Genomic DNA, 25,421 nt, shown 5'->3' with positions numbered 1-25,421 from the left:
AAACCACAGTTAACATTATACTCAGTGATGAAAAGCTGAAAGGCTTTACTCTAAGATCAGGAATAAGACAAAAAAATGCCTACTCTCACCACTTTCATTCAATAAATTATTTGAAATACTAGCCAGAACAATCTGGCAAGAAAATAAAAGGCATCCAAATAAAGGATGAAGTAAAAGTATCACTATATGTAGAGGACATGATATTACAGATAGAAAATTCTAAAGACCTCATCAAAAAAACTGTTAGAACTAATAAACAAATTCAGTAAAGTTGTAGCATACATCAATATACAAAAATCAGTTATGTTTCTATATACTAACAACGAACTAACAGAAAGAGAAATTAAGGAAACAATCACATTTACACAAGCATCAAAAAGAATAAAACACCTAGGAATAAATTTAAGCAAGGAGATGAAAATCTGTGTACTGAAAACCCCAAAAGATTGATGAAAGAAATCAAAAAAGACAAATAAATGGAAAGATAGCCTATGTTCATGGATTGGAAGAATCAATATTGTTAAAATCCCCATAGTACCCAAAACAATCTGTGGAATCAATGCATTCTCTATCAAAATTCCAATAGCATTTTTCATGGTAATTGAAAAACGAATCCTAGGGGCGCCTGGGTTCGGTTAAGCGTCTGACTTCAGCCAGGTCACGATCTCGCGGTCCGTGAGTTCGAGCCCCGCGTCAGGCTCTGGGCTGATGGCTCGGAGCCTGAAGCCTGTTTCCAATTCTGTGTCTCCCTCTCTCTCTGCCCCTCCCCCGTTCATGCTCTGTCTCTCTCTGTCCCAAAAATAAAATAAATGTTGAAAAAAAAAAAATTAAAAAAAAAAAAAGAAAAACGAATCCTAAATTTATAGGGAATCACAAATGACCCCAAACAGTCAAAGCAGTCTTGAGAATGAAAAACAAAGCTGGAGCCATTATGCTTTCTGATTTCAAACTATATTGCAGAGCTATATTAATTAAACAGTATGGTACTGGCATCAAAACAAACACTTTAATCAATGGAACTGAATTCAAAGCCAACAAATACATGTATGAAAATATGGTCAGTTAATTTTTTTAATGAAACCAAGACTATACAATGGGAGAAGGATCATTCTTCAATAAGTGCTATGGGGGAAAGTGGATATCACACCCAGAAGAATGAAACTGGACCTCTCCTACACTGTACACAAAAATCAACTCAAAATGGATTAAAGTTTTGAACAGAAGACCTGAAACTGTAAAACTCCCAGGAAAAAAAAAAAAACATAGGGGTAAACTTCTTGGAATTGATCTTGACAGTGTTTTTTTGCATTTAACAACAACAGCAAAGGCAACAAAAGCAAAGTAAGAGTGACTACAGCAAACCAAAAAGCTGAACAGTAGAGGAAACCATCAACAAAATGAAGAAGCAGTTTATGGAATGGGAGAAAATGTTTTCAAACCAGACACCCAGAAAGAGGTTAATATCCAAGTATGCAAAGAACCTATACAACTCAATAGCAAAAAAGCAAACCAATTAAATTGGGCAAAGGACCTGAATAGACATTTTTACCGAGAATGCGTACAAATGGCAAACAGGTACATGAAAATGTGCTCAACATCACTAATCATTGGGGAGATACAAATAAAAACTATGAGATATCAACTGACACCTGTTGGGATGTTTATTACCAAAAAGATAAGAATGCTAGCAAGAATGTGGAAAAAAGGAATCCTTGTATACTGTTAGTGAGAGCATAAACTGGTACACTATGGAAAACAGTATGGAGATTCTTCAAAAAATTAACAATAGAACTACCACTTCTATTATGACCCAGCAACCTCCCTTCTGAGTATATATCCAAAGGAAATGAAATCATTATCTCAAAGAGTTTATGCACTTCAGTGTTCATTGCAGCAATATCTGCACTGAAAAATGTGTAGAGACAACCTAAGAGTCCACCAATGGGTGAGTGGATAAAGATGATCTGGTATGGAGAAAGAGGGAGAGGGGAAAGAAAGGAAGGGAAGGAGAGGGGCACGAAAGGAGGGAAGGAGGGGGAGGGGAGAGGAGAAGGGAGGGGAGGGAAGGAGAAAGTTATTATTCAGTCTTAAAAAAGGAGGGAATCTTGTCATTTGTAACAAGATGGATAAATCTGGAAGACATTATGCTAAGTGAAATAAGCCAAGCAGAGAAAGACAAATACTACATGATGTTACTTCTGTGTGGAATCAAAAAGAAACAAACCAAAAAGTAGAACTCTGAAACAGAGTAGAAAAGTGGTTGTGGGGACAGGGGAAATAGGGAAAGGTTGATAAAAGGGTACAGTCTTTCAGTTATAAAATGAATCAGGTCTAAGGATCTAATGTGTAGCATGGGGACTATAGTTGATAATACTGTATTGTATAATTGGAATTTGCTAAAAGAATATAACTTAAATGTTCTTTACCAAAAAAAGGGGAGTTAAATATGTGAGGTAATAGATATATTAACTACTCAGTGGGCAAATCCTTTCACAATGCACACATACATCAAATCACTTTGTACACTTTCAATATCTTAACTATTTGTCAATTATACCTCAAAAAATCTGGAAAAAATAATTGAATAATAAATACTAATAACAATAATCATAATAGAATACTAGTTTTCCTAGTAGGTTGTTTCATCATTTTTTATTTCTTTGGTTTTTTGTTTTTGGTTTCTTTGCTGAATTTGTCTGCTTATGTTTCTTAGGATATATCTGGCTTAGGCTCTAAAGTCATAATACTGTATTTTAGCCAAAAACTGGAAAGTATTCAAATGCCTGTCAATGGTAGAATGGTTAATTTGTGAAATATTTATACAATGGAAAATTGCACTCCATGAATAAACACATGAAAAAGTACAACTATATGCAATGATATGGATATCCCAAACATAATGTTGAACAAAAATAACAAGACACAAATAAGCTTATACTATCTAATTGTGTGTATGTGTGTACCTGTGTATATATAAAGTTTTACCCATTTTTTTTTTTTTAATTTTTTTTTTTTCAACGTTTATTTATTTTTGGGACAGAGAGAGACAGAGCATGAACGGGCGAGGGGCAGAGAGAGAGGGAGACACAGAATTGGAAACAGGCTCCAGGCTCTGAGCCATCAGCCCAGAGCCCGACGCGGGGCTCGAACTCACGGACCGCGAGATCGTGACCTGGCTGAAGTCGGACGCTTAACCGACTGCGCCACCCAGGCGCCCCAAGTTTTACCCATTTTTATACTACATTTATAAATAAAAATAAGCATGGTATTCTCTATAAATAAAAATAAAAATATGCTATATAGTATATATATGAGTAAGCAAAAATGTGTGTGTATATATATACATATACATACATATACATACTATAGTATAAAAATATGCAAAACTGCACATACATATACATCCCCATATATATATATACAGTACACTGTATACAGAATGAAATTGGCACAACTAATCTCTTCTGATAGAAATTATTATTACAGCTTACTGGTCATATTAGGAGATTGTGGAGTGCCAGTATATGTTTGTTTCTTACTTTGGGTGCTACTTACTTGAGTATGTTTTATTTGTGAGCATTTGCAAGCTGTAAAATTATGTGTAATTTTCTGTGTGATATGTTAAAATAAAGAGTCATTTAAATTGTGTTTCAAAATCAATTAAAATAGTTATTTTCTGATGTGGTTATGGCAGGCTTAATTAATAGAGTTAAACTTCTTTTAAAACTAATTTTTATTATTTTTGCATGCAGACATCCAGAATACAAGATTGGTAGCCTACATAAATGTTATTGATAGCTATGAACTTGGTCCTTTGATCCCTCAGGAGAACCTGTGCCTGTCAAGGGCTGGACCCCGAGACCTGTGGTGCCTCATTTTCTTTTGGTTGTTCATGGAGTATGTACTACAATGGATGTAAGTTTGCCAGAAGCAAGATCCCAAGAAAATTTAAGCTGCTTGGGGATGACCCAAAAGAGGTTTGTGTACTTCCTGATATATAATCTGTATTTTTCATGGAGAATTGATGAGTACAGATGAAGTGAACAGTATGACATACTCAGTTAAATTCTCATTAACATAGAGGATTTCACCTCTGAGGTAAATCAAAATTTATGCTAAATTGTAGATACACATTATAATATTTGATAAAGTTAGCATAATAACAACCATGTGATACCAAAGTAGTAAAATTTGAGCAAAATAAACTCTTAATACCTATGGTCTTCTATACTTATCTTTCATGTTAATTCTAGAGTTTTAAATAACTGTCACTTTGGTATTAAAACTAAATGTTAACATTTCATTGTTACAACTTTCATCTTTCAAACCTGAATTTAAAAAGTCATATTCATCACTGCCACGTTCAGTAAAGATCATTTCTAACCACATTTTCATACCCTGAGATTTGATAGCTTAAAGTTATCATAATGAATGCACTCAAGAAACTAAAAAATATTTAGATTTTAATATAAATGTAATTGAAATTATATATTTCTCTTGGGGTACCTAGATGGCTCAGTCGGTTAAGCATCCGACTTCAGTTCAGGTCATGATCTCACGGTTCGTGACTTCAAACGCCACATTGTGCTCTGTGCTGACAGATCGGAGCCTGGAGCCTGTTTCGGATTCTGTGTCTCCCTCTCTCTGCCCCTCCCCTGCTCACATTCTGTGTCTCTCTCTCAAAAATTAACAAACATTAAAAAAAATTTTTTTAAAGAATTTGTATGTTTCTCAAATATAACTCACACATGGGTCTCAAATATAACTTTTGGGTAGCTTCTAGAGTTTGCTCATTGAATAATACAAAAACTTCAGTATGTTTACATTTAGATATGACCAAATTTTTACTGACTCTCTGAACCTTACAATTATCTTACAAAGATTAAATGCAATTGAAATATATAGTTATACTATGCATACTATAATATTGATATGTCCCTCTAAATGAAAACTTTGTTGCTTTATTTGTGACTATAATAGTAAGTGGAAATTTAATAAAGTGCAAAAATTCTTGAAATCATGATGTAATTTTCTTCACAGGATTTTATATATATTATATATATAAACGTGTGTGTGTGTGTGTGTGTATGTATATATAAAGTTTATTTATTTTGAGAGAGAGCGTGCGCACAAGTGGGGGAGGGAGAGAGAGAGAGAATGCCATGCAGGCTCTGCACTGCCAGCAAGGAGCCAGATGTGGGGCTCAAACTCACACTGTGAAGTCATGACCTGAGCTGAAGTCGAAAGCTTAATTGACTAAGCCACCCAAGCACCCCCACAGGATTATATTTTTAATAAACTTTATTAAATGGGCTACATGTCATCAGCCACTTTAATTTCCCACACTGGAGAGCTTTTGTTTTTAACCAATATTTTATAAAAGTTTATCACTTTCACCATATTTAATATAAAGCAAATCCTGGGGATGGATAGGAACATCCTCCCTCAGGGCGGTAGGAGAGCCTGGCTTAGAAACCTCCTCACCTTCTAAAATACAAATTAGTATATCTCTGCCAGGTAGTTACATCAACATTCTTAGAGAAATATCACTATGAAATGAGAACCTCTAAGGATGAATGGAATAACTTGAGTATCATCGCCTCCCATTTTATAAGCATATTACCTGGAAAATCTGTTCTTTGTAGGGAGGAGGAGCAACTGAACATTCCTCCTTTCAAGTAAACCTTACAAAGTTCTTCAAATATACCACAATCTACTTCTGAGAGTTTTATCCATATTTGAAGCATCTAGTAATTTTTTGTTCAATGGAAAGATCTTTTCAAATTTTGAACTTTTTAATATAAGCACTTAAAAATATAAAGAGAGCCAAACAAATCTTTCCAATAGTTCATCTTCCTTGGCAGCTAATTGGAGGAGTAGAGAATGTGACCTCTTTAAGACTCTATGGCTTCATACTCCTATCCTATTACTGGCATAGGCTTATATTTATAAAATGCTGAGTATCTACATACAAAGTATAAAATTAACATCATAAAAATACCAAAGAGCTAGATATTCTAATAACACATACACAATTAGATGGTTTATACCTTTTGCTTGGAAACACATGCAAAAATAGATGATATGTGGTGTATACTTTTTGCTTGGAAATTTTGTGGAATTTAAGAAACAAAACAGATGAACATAGGGGAAGGGAAGGAAAAATAAGATTAAAACAGTGAGGGAGGCAAACCATAAGAGACACTTAAAGACAGAGAACAAACTGAGGATTGCCAGAGGGGAAGTTGGTGGGGGGAGGGCTGATGGGCATTAGGGAGGGCACTTGTTGGGATGAGCACTGGGTATTATATGTAAGTGACGAATCACTGGGTTCTACTCCTGAAACCAATACTACACTGTAAGTTAACTAACTTGAATTTAAATATGTAAAAAAAGACAGTCATGTTAGGAAACCTTAGTTATTTAATAAGAAAGATACTATATATTGTCATTTGGATCTAAGATATAGGGGGAAATTTTTTACTGATAGCCTCTCTCACATATAAAAAGGATTTAGAATTTAATATGTAGAATTATTCATTTTAAACAGGAAGAGAAACTGGAGTCTCATTTACAAAACCTGTCTACTCTTATGGCACCAACATACAAGAAACTTGCACCTGATGCATATAATAATCAGGTAAGTTTATAAATAATTATGGACAATGATTAGAACAGTTTATTATTGACGACCTACATACTTTCAAAGAAATATCATCAAAAAGAGCTTATTGTTGGTCTTTTAACGTGGAAAGATTGTGAATCTAACAAGCTTTTGTATCCAGTAATCTTGTCTCGTATCTCTTCTGTAAGTAGACTTTGGTGATTAATTAAAATTATGTGACCCAAACCATAGGTTCTAACCACCTATTAACTTTTCACAGAGGTCTATACATATTATGAGTGTACTACTTTGTAAGTGTACATACATGTGTCCAGATATGTCTGATTTTGCTAGATTATCTTCATTTTATTTGGCCTTGGCTCCATGAACCAAACTGAAACACTTGTTTCCTATTTTATGAGTGTGGTCTAGGCTATACCAGTTTGGAAAGCTAGGTCATTTGTTCAGAAATGCTCATGAAGGAGGAAAAAAAAAAACTGTAAAGTCTTCCCTGTCATTATGACATCAACAACAGAAGCATTAAATGGAAACCTGTTATAAACTAGATACTGTATTTAGTCACTGTGGATGTCAAGATGAGTGTTGTAGGTTTTTGTCTTTAAGGAATTCCTTCCTTTAAGGAACTCCTTTAAGGCAGAGATATGTAAAATAACAATTACAGAATAATACATTAACAGCTGGGATAGAGGTATGCTCATTTCTGAAGGAACAAAAAAGTTCTCCCTGAAAGAAGAGATGTAAGGTCACAAATGGCCTTGGAGACCATATAAAGATCTTTGAACTTTGAACTTTATCCTGTATGTAAGAAGGCTACCATTGGGGCGTTCTAAGTGTGTGTTGGGGACAGGAGAGTGTGAAGTGATTTAATTTAAAACGGTCACCGAACAAGCCAAATTAAGTGAAATACAACTTAGGTTAGTGTAAGATTAAATTGGAGGAGTAAGCTATTGCAGTCACTGGACAAGAGATGTTAAGGTCCTACATTAAAGAAATGGCAGTAGTGAAAGAATAAAGGAAATAAGTATGGGAAATTTGAGGTAGAACTTGTAGAACTTACCAATTGGATTTGAGGATGAGCAGAAGAGAGAATTTGAGGAGCCACCAAATTTCTGGCTTGGACAGGTTGTTCTATTAACTAGTATTTGGAATCAGTGAGGAAAAGTAGGTTTGGGGACAAACGGGTGAAATGATAAATTTCATTTTGGGCATACTATGTTTGACATCCTTTAGTATAATTAGATGGAAAATCCTGAGAAAAATCCAGGCTAATTATGTAGATTTGGGAGTCACCAAAATGCAAGAAGTAGTCGAATTCACAAGGACTTAATGCGTGTTTTCAGAGTGGAGATTATAAAGAGAAGGGATACTGATGGGATTCTGGAGTACACTGACATTTTAGGAGTGGAGGATTAGAAAGCAGTGAAGTAAATGCTGGGAGTAGGCACAATAGAGTAAGGGAGGTTAAAGATTTAAGGGAAAGAGAGAGACTGATAAATGGAGGAAAGCTGGAGGTGATGCAGGTATCCAGAGCAGAGTACACAGTGGCAGGGGGTACAAGGAAGTATGAAGAGCGGTACATTTGGCAAACGTTGTCATTTAATAACATTAAAGACTAATGGGATTAATTTATATAGCAGAGACACACAGGGGAGACCAATACTCATTTAATGATTTAGCTACTCTTGTTTCTATTGTGGACTTTAATACTTTCCCCAAACCTCAGCTCTTTCTTTATTTAAGTGTGAGCAAAGGAAGCAAATTTACTAACGATCTGTTTATAAACTTGTTTTATGTCACAACTCAGGCTTTTAGAAATATATATGATGTGTATGAAGATTATTTTTAATGCTGTTAATAGTAGTAGGATTAATACTGTTATTTTACAACCTTATCTACTTTGGTAAGTATCACAGAAAAGTATATGGAATGTTTTAGTACTGTTATAAAATAATTCCAAGTGAGAAACACAATAAATCAAGCTATAAAAAGAAAATGAATTGAGTCTATGTTGCTAGATCTCAAGTTTGGCCATTTTCTGTTGAATAAAAATTTTTATAGGTGCTATTAACCTAGTGGCTTTAGCTGGAAAAGGGGACAGAATAACAAAGCATTGGTGTTCTTTTTACTCCTTTGATTCTTACTATAGATGGTGTCATACACACCTGATTTTCTAAGCATTTATATTCCACCCTACTGTATTATGTTTGGAGCATTTTATGCATTTCCTGAACTTAGAGTATCCAAAATATGAAGGTACCGCAAATTTTAGTTATAACAAGAAGATTACATATAATTCTTTAGATGTGTTTCAGTATTTATATATTGATACATGTGTAGATGTACTAATAAATGGGCAGAAAGTTTCAGTTAAGCAAGATGAATGAGCTCTAGAGATCTGCTTTGCAATGTGTACTATTGCCAACAATAATGGACACTTAAAATTTTGTTGAAAAGGTAGATTTCATGTTATGTATTCTTACCACAAAATAAAATTTACATATATACATACATTCATATATAAAAAATAGTTGTATATATAAATCAAATCAATCATGGTTAAAGATAGATAAGGTATTTTTTATATTGCCTAGTATGTACTATTGGGTAATATTCATCCGTATGTCTTAATATTGTTTAAAGATAAAAAAAACAGCCATGTGGTCTTTCCACACAGCACATGGGAAGACCTTTTGAGGTTATGGATGCTATCAAAGCCTACCATTTGATTTTTGTCTCTTCCCCAACTGGATATATTGTACTTATTTCTCATATCTAAATGCTCTTCCTTTGCTTTGTTCCTTGATTTTATAAAGTCTTATTGTTGAAGTTAAGCTTCACATCAGAGAAAAATGTAAGGGAAAAAAACTCTTGTCAACCCAGAAATCTATACCCAGGAAAAACTTCAAAAGTAAAGGCAAGGGAGTGCCTAGATGGCTCAGTCGGTTAAACGTCCAACTTTGGCTCAGGTCATGATATCACAGTTCTTGAGTTCAAGCCCAGTGTTGGGCTCTGTGCTGACATCTCAGAGCCTGGAGCCTGCTTCGGATTCTGTTCTCTCTCTTTCTCTTTCTCTGCCCCTCCCCCTCTCTCATTCTATCTCTCTCTCTCTGAAAAATAAACATTAAAAAAAAAAGTAAAGGCAAAACAAAATTTTTTCAAACATACAAATGCTGAAATAATTTACCATCAGCAGACTAACACTTTAAAAATATTAAAGGAAGCCTGCCAGTAAAAGAAAATGATACCAGATAGAAGTCTGTATTGACAAAAAGGAAAGAAAAACATCATAAATAGTAGCTATGTAAATAAAAAAACTTTTTCCTTATTTCAAAAGAAATTTAAAGATAATTTGCTATTAAAAAAATATATGAACAATGTGCCTTAAACTTTATAACATGTGGAAGTAACACAGAGGCTGGGGAATTGAAAGTATACTGTTGTAAGGGTCTTATGTTATATGTAGAGTAGTATAGTATTTCTTGAATGTAGAGTGTAAGAAGATAAAGAATATATCGTAAGCCTTAAGGGAAGCAGCCATTTAAAAAAAAAAATCTAGCAGTAAAAAAATCTACCAGCTAATCTACCAGTAAAAAGGAAAAAATCAATCCAAAATGTATTTAAAAGGATTATGGAACCAAATTAAAGATAAGACAAATATAAAGCAAATAGAAAATTGGTATATTTAATCCCAACCATATCAAAAATCATATTAAATGTGAATGGCTTTTAACATTCCCAATTAAAAAGGCAGAGTTTGTGATACTAAATAATCACATTGATATTGAACAATTATAATATTGAAAAAAAACAGGAACCAAGAAATATGCTAATATCAATCTAAGGAAAGCTGGAATGATCATATTAATAACAAAGTAGATTTCATAGCAAAGAATATTATAAACTATAAAGAAGATCATTTAATAATAAAAAAGGGGGCAGTTCATCAAGAAAACATGGTAATCCTAACTATGTACAGAGCTTCAGATTTTATTAAACTGATAGAACTATAAAAAGAAATGAATCTACAATTACAGTCAGAGATTTCAGTACATCTCTCTCAATAACTGTTAGAACAAATACAAAATCACTAAGGAGACAGAAGACTTAAACAGCACTTTTAACCAACTTGACCTTATTGACATGTATAGAATTCCTCACCCAACAGAATTAACATTATTTTCAAGTGTACAGGAAGTTTTATCATGATAGATTGTATAGTGAGTCATAAAGCAAGTATGAATATATTATAAAGCCTCAAAATATGTTCTCTGGCCACAATGAAGTTAAATGAAAAATCTGTACCGGTATTTCCACAAAATTTCTAAGTATCTGGAAACTGAGAAACATATTCCTAAATAACCTAGGAGCCAAAGAATAATTCAGAGGGAAATTAGAAAGTATTTCAGACTGAATAAAAATGAAGACTTGGGGGTGCCTGGGTGACTCAGTCAGTTAAGCATCTGACTCTTGATTTCAGCTCAGGTCATGATATCATGGTTCATGAAATCAAGTCCCATGTTGGGCTCTGCACTGACAGCCATGAGCCTGCTTGAGATTGTCTCTCTCTGCCCCTCCTTCAGTCATGCATGTGCACAAATGCACTCTGTCTCTCAAAATAAACATTTAAAAACAAAAAGAATATGAAGACATGACCTTGAAATTTGTGGGATGAAGCTATAAAGCCTTGCTTCAAGAGACATTTATAGCATTGAATACTTATTAGAAAAATATAGGGGCACCTGGGGGGCTCAGTTGGTTAAGCATCCAACCCTTGGTTTCAGCTCAGGTCATATCTCACATTCCACAAGATTGAGCCTGGCATTATGCTCTCCTCTGTCAGCACAGAGCCTGCTTGGGTTTGTCTCTCTTCCTCTCTCTCTCTCTCTCTCTCTCTCTCTCTGGCCTTCTCCTCATGGGTGCTCTCTCTCAAAAATAAACAAACTTCGGGACACCTGGATGGCTCAGTTGGTTAAGCATCCAACATTGGCTCAGGTCATGATCTCATGGTTCATGAGTTCAAGCCCCATGTTGGGCTCTGTGCTGACAGCTCAGAACCTAGAGCCTGCTTCAGAACCTGTGTCTCCTTCTCTCTCTGTCCCTCCCACTTACACTCTGTCTCTCTCTCAAAGATAAACATTAAAAAAAAATAAGTAAAATAAAAATAAATAAACTTCAGAAAATATATATAAAGTCTCAAATTAATGATCTAGGTGGCTTCTCTAAGAAACTTGGAAAAGGACAGCAATATGAGCCCTAAAAGACGGAAGGAAAAACTAAAGAACATAAATCAATGAAATGGAATACAGAAAATAAGAGCATAGATCAGTGAAACCAAAAGCTAGTACTTTGAATCAATTCAATCAAGAAAAAAAAGAGAAGGTACAAAAGGCCAATATCAAGAATTAGAGATGAGACATCACTATAGATACTACAGACATTAAAGGAATAATATTATTAAAATTTTATGCCAATAAATTCAACAACTTAGATGAAATGAGAAAAGTACTTAAACGCAAATTACCAAAGATGACTAAAGAAAAAAATAAATACCATAAGTCATCCTATATTTATTAAAGATATTGAATTTTTAGTTGAAAGCTTTTCCAAAAATTCCAGGCCCAGATAATTTCCCTTTCAAATCTGACTCATACTTTAAGGAAGAAATAGTAACAATTCAATGGAAACTCTTCTAGAAAATAGAAAAGGAATAAACTTCCCAACTCATTTTACAAAGCTGGAAATATCCTGATACTAGAACTAGACAAAGGCAGTAAAAGAAAAAGAAGACTATAGTCCAATATTCTTAATAAATATTGATATGAAAATTCTTCACAAAATTTTAGTCAATTAGACAACAGTGTGCAAAAAGGATATATCATGACCAAATGGAGTTTATTTCAGTAATGTTTTGTTTAACATTCAAAAATCAATCATGATTGATTGACTAAGTGGCTCAGTCAGTTAAGTGTCTGACTTCGGCTCAGGTCATGATCTCACAGTCTATGAGTTCCAGCCCTGCGTCAGACTCCATGCTGACAACTCAGAGCCTGGAGCCTGCTTCAGATTCTGTGTCTCCCATTCTCTCTCTGCCCCTCCCCCACTCTGTCTCTGTCTCTCTCAAAAGTAAACATTAAAAATTTTTTAATCACTGTGATTCACCACATTAGCCAACATAATGGGGTAAATATGATTATCTCAATAGATAGAGGAAAAAGCACTTAGCAATATTTAATATCCATAGAAGGGAACTTTCTCAGCCTCATAAGGTGCATAATTGAAAAACCTAAAGCTAACTTCATATTTAATAGTGAAAGACTGAAAGCTTTACCCCTAAGATTAGAAACAAGACAAAGACATCCATTTTTACCACTTTTATTTAATATCTAACTGGAAGTTTTAGGGAAATAGGCAAGAAAAAGAAATAAGGAGTGTACAGATTGAATAGAAATAAAATTGTCCTTATAATGTAGACACTTGTCTACATAAAAAGTTCCAAAGACCCAAAAACTTCTAATAAATTGTTCAGCAAAGTTGCAAAAATAAATCAACTGTATTTCTATATACTAGTAATAACTAAAAATTGTAGTCAAAACCAATAGCAATTAAGTAACATCAAAAATATGAAATTCTTAGACATAAGAATTTGTCATTTGACAAAACATGTAAGACCCGTGCACTGAAAACTATAATACATTGCTGAGAGAAATTATAAAAGACCCCAAATGGAAAGGTCTACTATGTTTATGGATCACAGGACTAATATTTTTAAGATGTCAGTTTTCCCCAAGTCATTCAATGGACTTAGTATATGACCTATCAAAATGTTACCAAGTGTTTTGAAGGAATTGACAGGGTGTTTGTAAATGTATAGAAAGACAAATGCAAGGGATCTGGAATAGGCAAACGATTTTCAAAAAGAAGATCAGAATTTGGAGAGTTATAATCCCTGATTTCAAGATTCACTAAAAATCTATATTTACCAGTAATCAACACAGTGATGTCGGCATATATACACATACATACCCACTACGCTATTATATACCAAACAATCAGAATAGAAAGTCCAGAAATAGGTCCAGCATGTACAATCAGTTGATTTTCAAAAAAAGACAATTTAGTGGCAAAGGATAATTTTTTTTGCAGTAGTGTTTGAACAGTTGGATAGCCATATGGAAGAAAACTAACCTTGACTCTTAATCTTATGCCATATATAAAAATTAACTCAAAACAGATCCATTTATATAAAATTCTAGAAAATGTAAACTAATCTGTAGTTACAGAAAGCAGATCAGTAGTTTCCTGGGAACAAAGGAAGAGACATGAATTAAAAGGGGAAGGAAGAAACTTTTGGGAGTAACGGAGGTACATTATTTTGATTGTGGCAATGGTTTCACATATACTCATGTCAAAACTAATCAAATAGTACACTTTAAATATATACTGTTTAATGTATGTCAGTTATACTTCAACACTGTAAAATAAAAACTTTACCATGTCAAAACGTTTGGTCTGTTTTCTGTCATTCCATTGTATTTCTGGATATAATATATGCAACTTTTTTTTTTAATTCTGAATAACCTAAATACTAAAAAATCTTTCTGATCTGCTCAGTGCACAGGTCTTATACTTTTTTCTCAAATGTATGCCTAAGAATTTCAAATGCCTAAGTAGTTCCCCATTCACACACATGCTTCTGTTTTTCAGATTGAATATGAACACAGAGCACCAGAATGCCGACTGGGTCTGAAGGAAGGCCGTCCATTCTCAGGGGTCACTGCATGTTTGGACTTCTGTGCTCATGCCCATAGAGACTTACACAACATGCAGAATGGCAGTACATTGGTAAGTGGGGCACAGAACAGTTAGCACAGCCTGTTGAAGAGTGGAAGGCTGGAAGTTATCCTGTGATTAGAGTAATATGTTCTCTGCAGATGTCATTGCACAAGTGTTTTCATGAATTAATTGCTGTTGCAAAGGTGCCCTCGTTTGACATATCTAGTACTCTTATAACAGGTTGTCACATGAGTGGAAAACAGTTGATAAGTACATGAAAATCATGGAAACGCTTGGTACAGAACTAAACCAGTGATTGCATTGCCAACTACCATTAGCTGCCAAAAGTTCCTTCAAAATTCAATGTCAGGCATCTGGTAGGTTATAATCAGTAAAGTGAAAAAGCCATATACAAGCCAAGGCACCAATCTACCTCGCAGAAAGAAGTACAAATGAAAAATGCATCACCCATGGCACAGCAACACTATAGAAGATTCAAAGTACAAAAGAGCCCATTATTACTACATATTACAGTAGATGGACTGGATCAGGCCATATAATCAGAGGTTATGCTAAATGGAGAAAATGGACATGGTCTTAGGGTAGAACAGGGTTCCATACTGACAGAGTCCACAGTGTGGCCTTGCATGTTGAGGCATAAACCAGGGTGAAAATAAGGAATGAAAAATTCAAGTGAAGAAACTATAAAGTAATCTACCCAGTGAGTCATCAACATGGATATATGTGTAGTTGAGGAAGATGACCAGTGAGACTTAAAATGAAAAATAGAATACATGGGGCACCTGGGGGGCTCAGTTGGTTAAATGTCTGACTCTTGATTTTGGTTCAGTCATGATCTCACAGTTCGTGAGTTGGAGCCCCATGTCGGTCTCTGTGCTGACAGCATAGAAGAGCCTGCTTGGGATTCATTCTCTCTCTCTCTCTCTCTCTGTCTCTGTCTCTCTCTCTCAAAAATAAATAAACATTAAAAAAATAGAATACAGAAACTAAAATTATAGTCTAGGGTAGAGAAGAATTCAGGTGGCAAGCAATGGTGGAAGTAATTCACAGAACCTGGTATGAAGTTTTTGTTGAAAAGCAGAAAAAGTATCAGATTAATAGTCTAAAACAGAAGTCAGAATTTTTTTTAATAATAAAAAAATATCTAAAATCTTCACTAATTGTGTATTGAACACATGCTCACTATTAGGAGGCTAGGCTAGATTCTGGAGGGAAAAAAAATGCTACAGTAGATCCTAAAGATAACCATGTTTCACTCTATCAAGGGAATGAAGAGTAGGCAGGGATGAGAAAAAGGCTTTGCCTGAAGGGGAATTTGCCTCTGATAGGTCACAGTTTCCATCAAGTGCAAAGGAAAGCAGCACTAGGTAAGAACTAATAACATGTGGGAAAAGGTAGTAAGTGGTCAGAGACATGGATTTGGAAGACTTTGATGTATAGGAAGTGAAAACTCATTTTAGTGCCACCTCATATTAAACTTCTCTATCAAGGTAAGTCTGTTATGATCACATTCCTTTCAAGAGTATCTTCTAGTGATTTTATATTGCCTTGGACTTTAAATAATCATGCTCACATTTTTTTCTGCATTAGTCAAAAACACTAAATACTGAAATCTGGTATTTTAAAACCAACAGATAATCTTTCATCAAAACCAATATGACTGTGGCTAACAAAAGAGGAAAAGTATCATTAAATTATCAAAGCAAGAGAAGTAGTTTTTTTTCCCCCTTTCTTGGAATAGACCCTTGTATGTTGTGATATCCTACAAAAGAAATAAGAGAGAAGAGAAACAGTAAGTTAGGTTTAACAAGTACAGAGGAGACCAGAAGGTAGAAGCAGTGTTAAGTTGCACATTACCTATATCAACCAAATCTTTCATTTCACATATTTATATTTCTCTTTGGTCTCTTGTGAAAATGTCTTAAGCACAGTGAAGGAGAGTTTGAAGTCAAGTGTGAGGATAGATGCAAAATTTCATTGTGTACAAAGTATGAGATTAAGTGAATGTGATATTAGCAAAAACAGAGGAAATCATTTGGTATAACTTTTGGCCTCTTTTTGAAGAGGCTTCACATCTATTTTTGAAGGGCGAAAAGTGGGAGATTGCTTCTGTTTTGTGGGAGTGTTGCTTCTTCCCTTAGAGTAAGAAATGTATGTGAAGAACAAAGTCACCACAGGTCCATGATAGACCGCCCCCCTCCCCAGCCAAACACAAAAGGAAAGGAAAAAAAAAAGTCAACATGAACTTGTCTATCTCCCTGTACCATTTTGATGCAATCACCCTTAATAACAGACAGATGTGGTTTTTTGGTAATATGCATGTCACTGACCTGGCCCAGTAGACCACCACCACAAATCTAAATGCTGAGAGGGAGGGAGACAGACAGACACACACACACACACACACACACACACACACACACAGAGTTTCTTTTAGACTGAAACTGAGGCAGTACCACACACACACACACACACACACACACACACAGTTTCTTTTAGACTGAAACTGAGGCAGTACCACACACACACACACACACACACACACAGTTTCTTTTAGACTGAAACTGAGGCAGTACTGTGTTATCTCCCTACCAGGTATGCACCCTCACTAGAGAAGACAATCGAGAAATTGGAGGGAAACCTGAGGATGAGCAGCTCCATGTTCTGCCTCTCTACAAAGTCTCTGATGTGGATGAGTTTGGGAGTGTAGAAGCTCAGGAGGAGAAAAAACAAAGTGGTGCCATTCAGGTGCTGAGTTCTTTTCGGCGGAAAGTCAGGATGTTAGCAGAGCCTGTCAAGACATGCCGACAGAGGAAACTAGAAGCCAAGAAGGCTGCAGCTGAAAAGCTTTCCTCTCTGGAGAACAGCACAAATAAGAACGAAAAGGAAAAGTCAGCTTCATCTCGTACAAAACAGACTGAAAACGCAAGCCAGGCTAAACAGTTGGCAGGTAAATGTCATATGAAGCATTGTAGATATGTTATATGAAACTTAGGTTAAAAATGAAGAGTTAATTTTGGATGATTATATTCGATCATGGTATCAGTTTTGTACTAGAATCGTCTCTGAAGTCCCAAGGGCCAGGTTTTGCTCTTGGACATGGTAATGAGATACTGCACCCTCAACCCCAGCTTGATGGAGAAGTCTGGATTTTATTCTATAATAAATGGCAAAGTTTTATATGACAGGTAGGTAACATGGTGAAATTCATGTTAATCTAGCAGTGGCAGGGAGGCCAAATTAGAAGCAGAGAAGCTATGAGTTTGGAGACAGATGCAATAAACCAAGAGTAAAGTAATAAAAGCTTGAGTCTGGATGATAGCAATGAAGATTTAGCAAAAATGATGGTAGCGAATGCTTCCAAAATGATTATCAATACACTGGTGACAAAACATTAGAATGAAGAAGAAGAAAAATTTAAGATTGAGGTCAACATTTTAAGCCTAGATAACTAAGACAGTACTATTTGTTGAAATAAGAAGTTTGGAAATAGGATTTATCAGGGAGGGGTAGCCATATTAAGTCTGAGTTAAGGAGGGGTATCCACACGTAGTTATCTTATAAAAGCTTTTACCTATGCAAACAGATCACGTCTCTAGCAGTAGCAATAGAGCATTATTTATCAGTACTAAGTTGATATTTTCTTTTCAAAGTCCCTTGGTTATATCTTCAGTTATTTGCTATAAAAAGCCATAAATGTAATGTCCACGTCTCATTTCACAAATGGTTAACCTGACCATTAACAAAAGAAGAATGTTTATCTTTTAAGTTTAGCCTACCAGTTTGCTGAGAGCCAACCATGTTTGCTTCACAAAGTTCCCTACTAATTCATTTCAAAACTTAAAGAAACTAAGTAATTTAGAATAATGTGCTAAAGATGCTTAATAAATATATGTTGGTTGACTTATACTAAGAGCAGTAAATCCTATTCACTCATTAATCTCTCCTGTAAGTTAACCATAACATATCATCATATCATTGGGGTAGAACTTTCCCTCCCGTCTTTTCTGACTTCTGTAATAATCATTTAAATTCTCAAGACTGCCCTTACAGCTCCATTTATTTGTTCACTTCTCATATGTAGATTTTTAAGTGAGGTCATAAAATAGAAGTATGAAAATTTTATTTACAAAGCTGAAAATTTCTTTAAATTTTTATTGACAACTGTGTAAGTAGGGTTTGCCAATTATAGAAGGTATGTGTTGGGTGTTTAAGTGAATGTCATTCCTTTTCTCGTAGCATTGATGAGTCTTCAATAACAAATTTTATGCAACTTCCAACTATTTCACAAATTGTTACTGCATGCCCCAGGCATTGGAGGAATAAAGTAAAAGGGACATGGTCCCTTCCTTCAAGGAACTGCTTTGTGCTAGGAGGAGGAGAAGGCTAAAAATGATCAATTAGAGTATATTACAAAACATTGCTCTGACTTATGTTTTCAGTGGGTATTGTACATGCACTAGCAGATGAGGTCATACAAGGCTTCCTTGAGGAAGGGATACCTGTCTCAAGGAAGGGCGGGGAGATGGGGTGGAGGGAGAAGGGTGCTTCAGGTAGGGTGTGGCATGGTCAGATACACAGAACCTCCAGAAAACATGATGCTCTGTCAAATATCTTTTGGATGTTTGTTACATTTTTCTTCACTTACTAAATTGTACTGTTCTGGAGATCTATTTTATCTAATGCTTTAGACAAAAAAAATGATGCCAGACAGTGATCAGAGCCCTGACTTTGCTCTTGTCCTTATTTGACGGGTATTGCATAATCTTAGTGGTGGTTCTCACATACAGCTAAGCATCCTCACTAGCTTCTGTGAAATAATAATCGAACACGTTTGTGTGCTCTCTCATATCCTGTCCACAGAACTTTTGCGACTTTCAGGACCAGTCATGCAACAGTCCCAGCAGCCCCCGCCCCCGCAACTGCCGAAGCAACCTCCACAGCCACAGAAGCAGCCCCCGCAGCAGCAGCAGCAGCCACAGCCGCAGCCGCCGCCGCCGCCGCCGCCACCGCCACCGCTGCCCCAGCATAACCCCATGACAAATAACCCTCAATCAGAGTCTGTCAGCTCTTACTCTTCCTCTGGATCTACCAGTGTGTACATGAGACGGCCCAATCCAGTTATCCAGGCTTATCCGAGCTCTTCACACACTTCAGAGATTTATGGAGGTGCCAGCCCTATGAACCTCTATTCCACCTCATCCCAAGCTGCAGGTTCATATTTGAATTCTTCTAATCCCATGAATCCCTACCCTGGGCTTTTGAATCAGAGTAACCAATATCCATCCTATCAATGTAATGGAAATGTAACAGTGGACAACTGCTCCCCATATCTGGGTTCCTATTCTCCTCAGTCTCAGTCCATGGATCTATATAGGTATCCAAACCAAGACCCTCTCTCTAAGCTCAGTCTACCACCCATCCATACACTCTACCAGCCAAGGTTTGGAAATAGCCAGAGTTTTACTTCTAAGTACTTAGGTTATGGAAACCAAAATATGCAAGGAGATGCCTTCAGCAGTTGTACTCTTAAAACAAATGTACACCATGTAGGGACATTTCCTCCTTACTCCACTCATGAGATGGATGGCCACTTCATGGGAGCCGCCTCTAGATTACCACCCAATTTGAGCAATCCAAACATAGACTATAAGAATGGCGAACATCACCCATCTTCTCACATAATCCATAACTACGGGGCAGCTCCAGGCATGTTCAACAGCTCTCTCCATGCCCTGCATCTCCAAAACAAGGAGAATGACATGCTTTCCCACACAGCTAATGGGTTATCTAAGATGCTTCCAGGTCTTAACCATGATAGAACTGCTCCTGTCCAAGAAGGCTTACACAAATTACATGATGCTGGCAGTCAGGAAAAGCAGCCCCCTGCCGCCGAGGACAATGATGAAGTCTGGTCAGACAGTGAGCAGAGCTTTCTAGATCCTGACATCGGGGAGTGGCTGTGGCTCCAACTCATGGGTCAATTCTCATCGAGTGTGCCAAGCGCGAGCTTCATGCCACAACCCCTTTAAAGAATCCCAATAGGAATCACCCCACCAGGATCTCCCTTGTCTTTTATCAGCATAAGAGCATGAATGAGCCAAAACATGGCTTGGCGCTCTGGGAAGCCAAAATGGCTGAAAAAGCCCGAGAGAAAGAGGAAGAGTGTGAGAAGTATGGCCCAGACTATGTGCCTCAGAAAACCCATGGCAAAAAAGTGAAACGGGAGCCCGCTGAGCCACATGAACCTTCCGAGCCCACTTACCTGCGCTTCATCAAATCCCTTGCCGAAAGGACCATGTCCGTGACCACAGACTCCACAGTAACTACATCTCCATATGCCTTCACTCGGGTCACAGGGCCTTACAACAGATACATATGATGTCTCCCCTCGTGGTGGGTACCTCATTTGAAAAGACCACAACCAACCTGTCCGTAGTATAGTTCTCATGACGTGGGCAGTGGGGAAATAACACAGGATTCATGACAAATGTGGTGGGAAGAACCTCAGCTCACCAGCAAAACAAGAGATCATCTTACCATAGCACTTAATTTCCCCCGACTCCTAAGTGGTCACAGATGGCATCTAGGCAAAAGACCAAAGCATTCTATGCAAAAAGAAGGTGGGGAGGAAAGTGTTCCACAATTTACATTTTTAAACACTGGTTCTATTATTGGACGAGAGGATATGTAAATGTGATTTTTCCCCCTTACAACTCTACACATCTGTGACCACTTTTAATAATACCGAGTTTGCATAGTCATGGAACACAAATCAAACAAGTACTGTAGTATTACAGTGGCAGGAATTTTAAAATACCATCTGGTGCTGAATATACAATGTACTGAAATACTGGAATTATGGCTTTTTAACATGCAGTTTTTACTGTAATCTTAATATTAACTTTTATTTATCAAAATAGCTACAGGAAGCATAAATGAATAGACAGCAAAACACTGAATTTGTTTGGATGTTTTAAGAAATGGTGCTAAGAAAATGGTGTCTTTAACATTTGAAAATTTAATGCCTTTATATCATCAAGATTCTATCAGTGTACTCCAATGCCCTTGAATAACAGGGGTACCTTTTCATTCAAATTTTTATCATAATTACCTATTCTTACATGAGGTTTTGGTTTTTTTGGGGTTTTTTTTTGTTTTGTTTTGTTTTTTTTAATGTGGACATTTAAAGGCTTCTGGATTTTGCTCATCCAGTAAAGTCCTTGTAGGACAATAAACGTATATATGTACATATATATATACACACATATGTATATGTGCACACACATGTATATGTATAAATATTTTAAATGGTGTTTTAGAAGCACTTTGTCTACCTAAGCTTTGACAACTTGAACAATGCTAAGGTACTGAGATGTTTAAAAAAAAAAAAAAGTTTACTTTCATTTTAGAATTCAAAGTTGATTCTTTTTAAGGAAATAAGGAAAGCTTTTAAACTATTTTTGCTTTTAGCCATGCATCTGCTGATGAGCAATGTGTCCATTTTTAATATAGCCAGTTAAATCCACAATGGGGCTTACTGGATTCAAGGGAATAACTTTAGTCCACGTTTTCTGGTGCTCATCTCACATGCTATACTGTAAAACAGTTTTATACAAAATTGTATGACAAGTTCATTGCTCAAATATGTAGTTTTAAGAATTTTCTATTAACTGCAGGTTAACAATGACATGCTACAGACTTAACAAAGCTAGTTCACTTAAGCTGAAGCTATTTTATGGATCAGTGTGCTCTTCAGCAAACCCAATGGCAGTCTGCTTTTGTGTTGGTAATTGTACATTGTGATGTTGTCATTTCTTAGCTTAAGTGTCCTCTTTTCCAGGAAGATTGAGCAGACTGATGCCTGCATAAGAATAATAAACAGGGTTAGTTCCATGTGAATCTGTTAATTAAAAAGAAAAAAAAAAACAGGCAGCTGGTTTGCTGTGGTGGTTATAAATCATTAATTTGTATAAAGAAGTGAAAGAGATGTATAGTAAGTAAATTAAATTGTAAACAAAACTTTTTTAACGCAATGCTTTAGTATTTTAGTACTGTAAAAAAAAATTAAATATATACATATATATGTGTATATATATATATGGATTTGAAGCAGAATTCACATCATGATGGTGCTACTCAGCCTGCTACAAATATATCATAATGTGAGCTAAGAATTCATTAAAGGTTTGGGTGATGTTCCTACTTGTCATATACCTCAACACTAGTTTGGCAATAGGATATTGAACTGAGAATGAAAGCTTATAGCATCATGTACCATCATTTTTTTCCAAGTCTTTTTATTATTATTATTAAAAAAGCATATCTTTTTTCAATACTTGATTTCTTAGCAAGTATAACTTGAACTTCATCCTTTTTGTTCTAAAAATTCAGGGATATTTCAGCTCATGTTCTCCTTATGCCAACATGTCACCTGTGTTTATGTAAAATTGTTGTAGGTTAATAAATATATTCTTTTTCAGGGATTTAACCCTTTTATTTTGAATCCCTCCTATTTTACTTGTATATGTCCTGATGTAACTAAAACTAATTTTGTAAATCTGTTGGCTCTTTTTATTGTAAAGAAAAGCATTTTAAAAGTTTGGGGAATCTTTTGACTGTCTCAAGCAGGAAAAAAAAAAAAATTACACGAAAATAGAATGCACTGAGTTGATAAAGGGAAACTTGTAAGGCAGGAGTTTGGCAAGTGGCTGTTGGCTAGAGTTAGCACTCTAGATAAAATGTTTCGATCCTGGAGTCAATAGAGTCCAGGCCCATGCGGACATCCCCCACAGAGGCAGAACACGTAGGGGTATGGTGTGCAATTGATCAATTACATTTTTGTCTAAGTACATTTGTGTTTACTAACATTTCAAATAAATTCGTAATCAAACAAGGCCTTTGAGTTTTACTGGTCAAGTCTTTATAACGGGATTTTTGTCTATGAAAAACAATTTCCCATTTTTGGCTGTGACGAATTGATAAACATTTCAAAAATGTTTGCTTTGCATATGTCAAACCACACGATTTTAATATTTTGCATATGTCATACATCTAACCCCAAATATTTGATTACTACGTGCACATCTGTTGGTTTTGAGTCAGCCATCCCTATATATGAATGTTTGGTTTCCGTACCATCCACTGTCATTTGTCAAACTGCTGGCCAACAAGAGAACAAGAAGTGTAGCTTGGGGTTTGGCGAGAGGTAAGGAGGGAGGAGGAGAGGAAACTGAGTGGCATATTGTAAATAACAGATCTATAATTGTAAATATCCAACCTGCCTCAGTTAGAATGAATGGAAGCAGATCTCCAATTTGCTTATATAGGAATATCAGGTTAACTATATAGCCATACTTGAAAATGCTTCTGAGTGGTGTCAACTTTACTTGAATGAACTTTTCATCTTGACTGACGCACAGTGGTGTATGTACAGTTCACTTGTAAAGCTAGTGGTTAACTTGTGTAGGAAACTTTTGCAGTTTGACACTAAGGTAATGAACTCTGTGTGCATTTTTCTATGCTTTTTTTAAGACTTAGTTTCATTTCATTTTCATGTTTGGTTTGTCTATAAAACCTGAGGATGGTTATAAATACTGTAAGTATTGTAATGTTATGGATGCAGGTTATTTGAAAGCGTTTATTATTATATCATTCCTGATAACGCTATGTGAGTGTTTTTAATAAAATTTATATTTATTTAATGCACTCTAATTATTGTCTTGTTGAAGTTTCTGTTTACCACCCAACCTACCAGTACTTCAATGAGGCAAAGGGAATGAAAAGAAATTGCTTTTTAAAGATCCTTCTTAGATGGTTATTTGTTAAACGGCACCTAAAATAATATCTAGATCGTTAGACCCAAATGATTTCTGTAGTGGAATAGCCTAGATACTCAACCTTTTTCCAGCTTTAGCTTGCTCACTTTGTGTGTATAACCAGTGTTAGGTTTGGAGCAATAGCACTTCAGCTGACCTTAAACGGACATCCTTAGTGGCGTGTGTGGCTTGTGAGGGCTTCTCAGCGACGCAGGTACATGGGGCTGAGCTCACATGGCTTAGGTCTAAGGCTGGCCCTGTTCTCAGACTCAGTTTCCTCTTCACATCCACTCTTCTCAAGGAAAAGTCCTCTTCCCACCTATCCAAAGGCAGGCAGTGTTAGGAAGAGGAGAGGCCAGCGGGGGGCCGGGGGAGGGCGGTGCGGGAGGAACATCTTTTCTTTCCACAGTGTGAAGGGACAGTGCTTGCCGCCTGAAGATTCTGGCTCACCCAGCGGTCACTGGGCTCACCGCTAAGGGCTTGGGGAGCTTTCCCCCTGCCCTCCTCCGTCCGAGAGCACACTCTGGTTGCTAGAGTTCACAACAGATGCTTAGAAGAGAATTAACTGTGATTAGAGATTGTTTGTGTTACCAGTGCTCCTCAGTTTCAAAGAACAAAGATACTTTTGTTCCCATATATTGGAGGCCACCTGCCTGCATTTCCCTCTCTCTTACCAGGCAATTTCTCACAAATATCCGTGCTTGTCTAGTCCAACATTCACTCAAGAAAGGAGCAGCTCTTTCCCCCACGTAGACACCAGACGAATGTGCTTTCTTGGGGGCGGGGGGGGGGGGGGGCTTCCTTTTGTATGGTTTCAAAAGGAATTTCTCTACCCAATTTGACATTTTAGTCCTAACCAATTCTTAATTCAAACTGAAATGAGATTTCTACTTGGGTGTTGAGGAAAATCGTTACACGAAGACATGCTACTTCTTCCTGACCCCCAGAACAATGGATTCAGATCATTTAAATTGCTGAGTTGGGACTTTCTGGCCATATTCACTGAGCGCTGGCTTTTATTCCTTACATAGACCTTCACATTAAGAGAAATCTGGGTGTTGTTACTTGAAACTTGAGAGGCCCCTGTGGTGCCCTAACCTTTCCCCCATGGGCAGGTCTTGATTTAGCTCCAAGGAATACAATAAAGCACAAGTAACAGCAAGGTAAAAAGCACCTGGTTTGGG

At 36.3% G+C, this 25,421-nt stretch overlaps 1 protein-coding gene across 1 annotated transcript in view; it reads left to right on the top strand.

Moving 5' to 3' along the window:
- Positions 1–24,133, top strand: part of TET2 (tet methylcytosine dioxygenase 2) — a 137,575-nt gene extending 113,442 nt beyond the window's left edge. Inside the window, 6 exon segments of the mRNA XM_043571292.1 lie at positions 3,827–3,977; positions 6,551–6,640; positions 14,330–14,467; positions 17,015–17,369; positions 19,283–20,368; positions 20,371–24,133. Coding sequence (XP_043427227.1) covers positions 3,827–3,977; positions 6,551–6,640; positions 14,330–14,467; positions 17,015–17,369; positions 19,283–20,368; positions 20,371–20,801 — 2,251 coding nt within the window. The 3' untranslated portion in view covers positions 20,802–24,133.
- Positions 24,134–25,421: the final 1,288 nt, after the last annotated feature.

Source organism: Prionailurus bengalensis, chromosome B1 (assembly GCF_016509475.1).
Source record: "Prionailurus bengalensis isolate Pbe53 chromosome B1, Fcat_Pben_1.1_paternal_pri, whole genome shotgun sequence".
Classification (NCBI taxonomy): domain Eukaryota; kingdom Metazoa; phylum Chordata; class Mammalia; order Carnivora; family Felidae; genus Prionailurus; species Prionailurus bengalensis.
The sequence above is the reverse complement of the archived record's forward strand: the minus strand, read 5'-3'. Positions and strand labels throughout refer to the sequence as shown.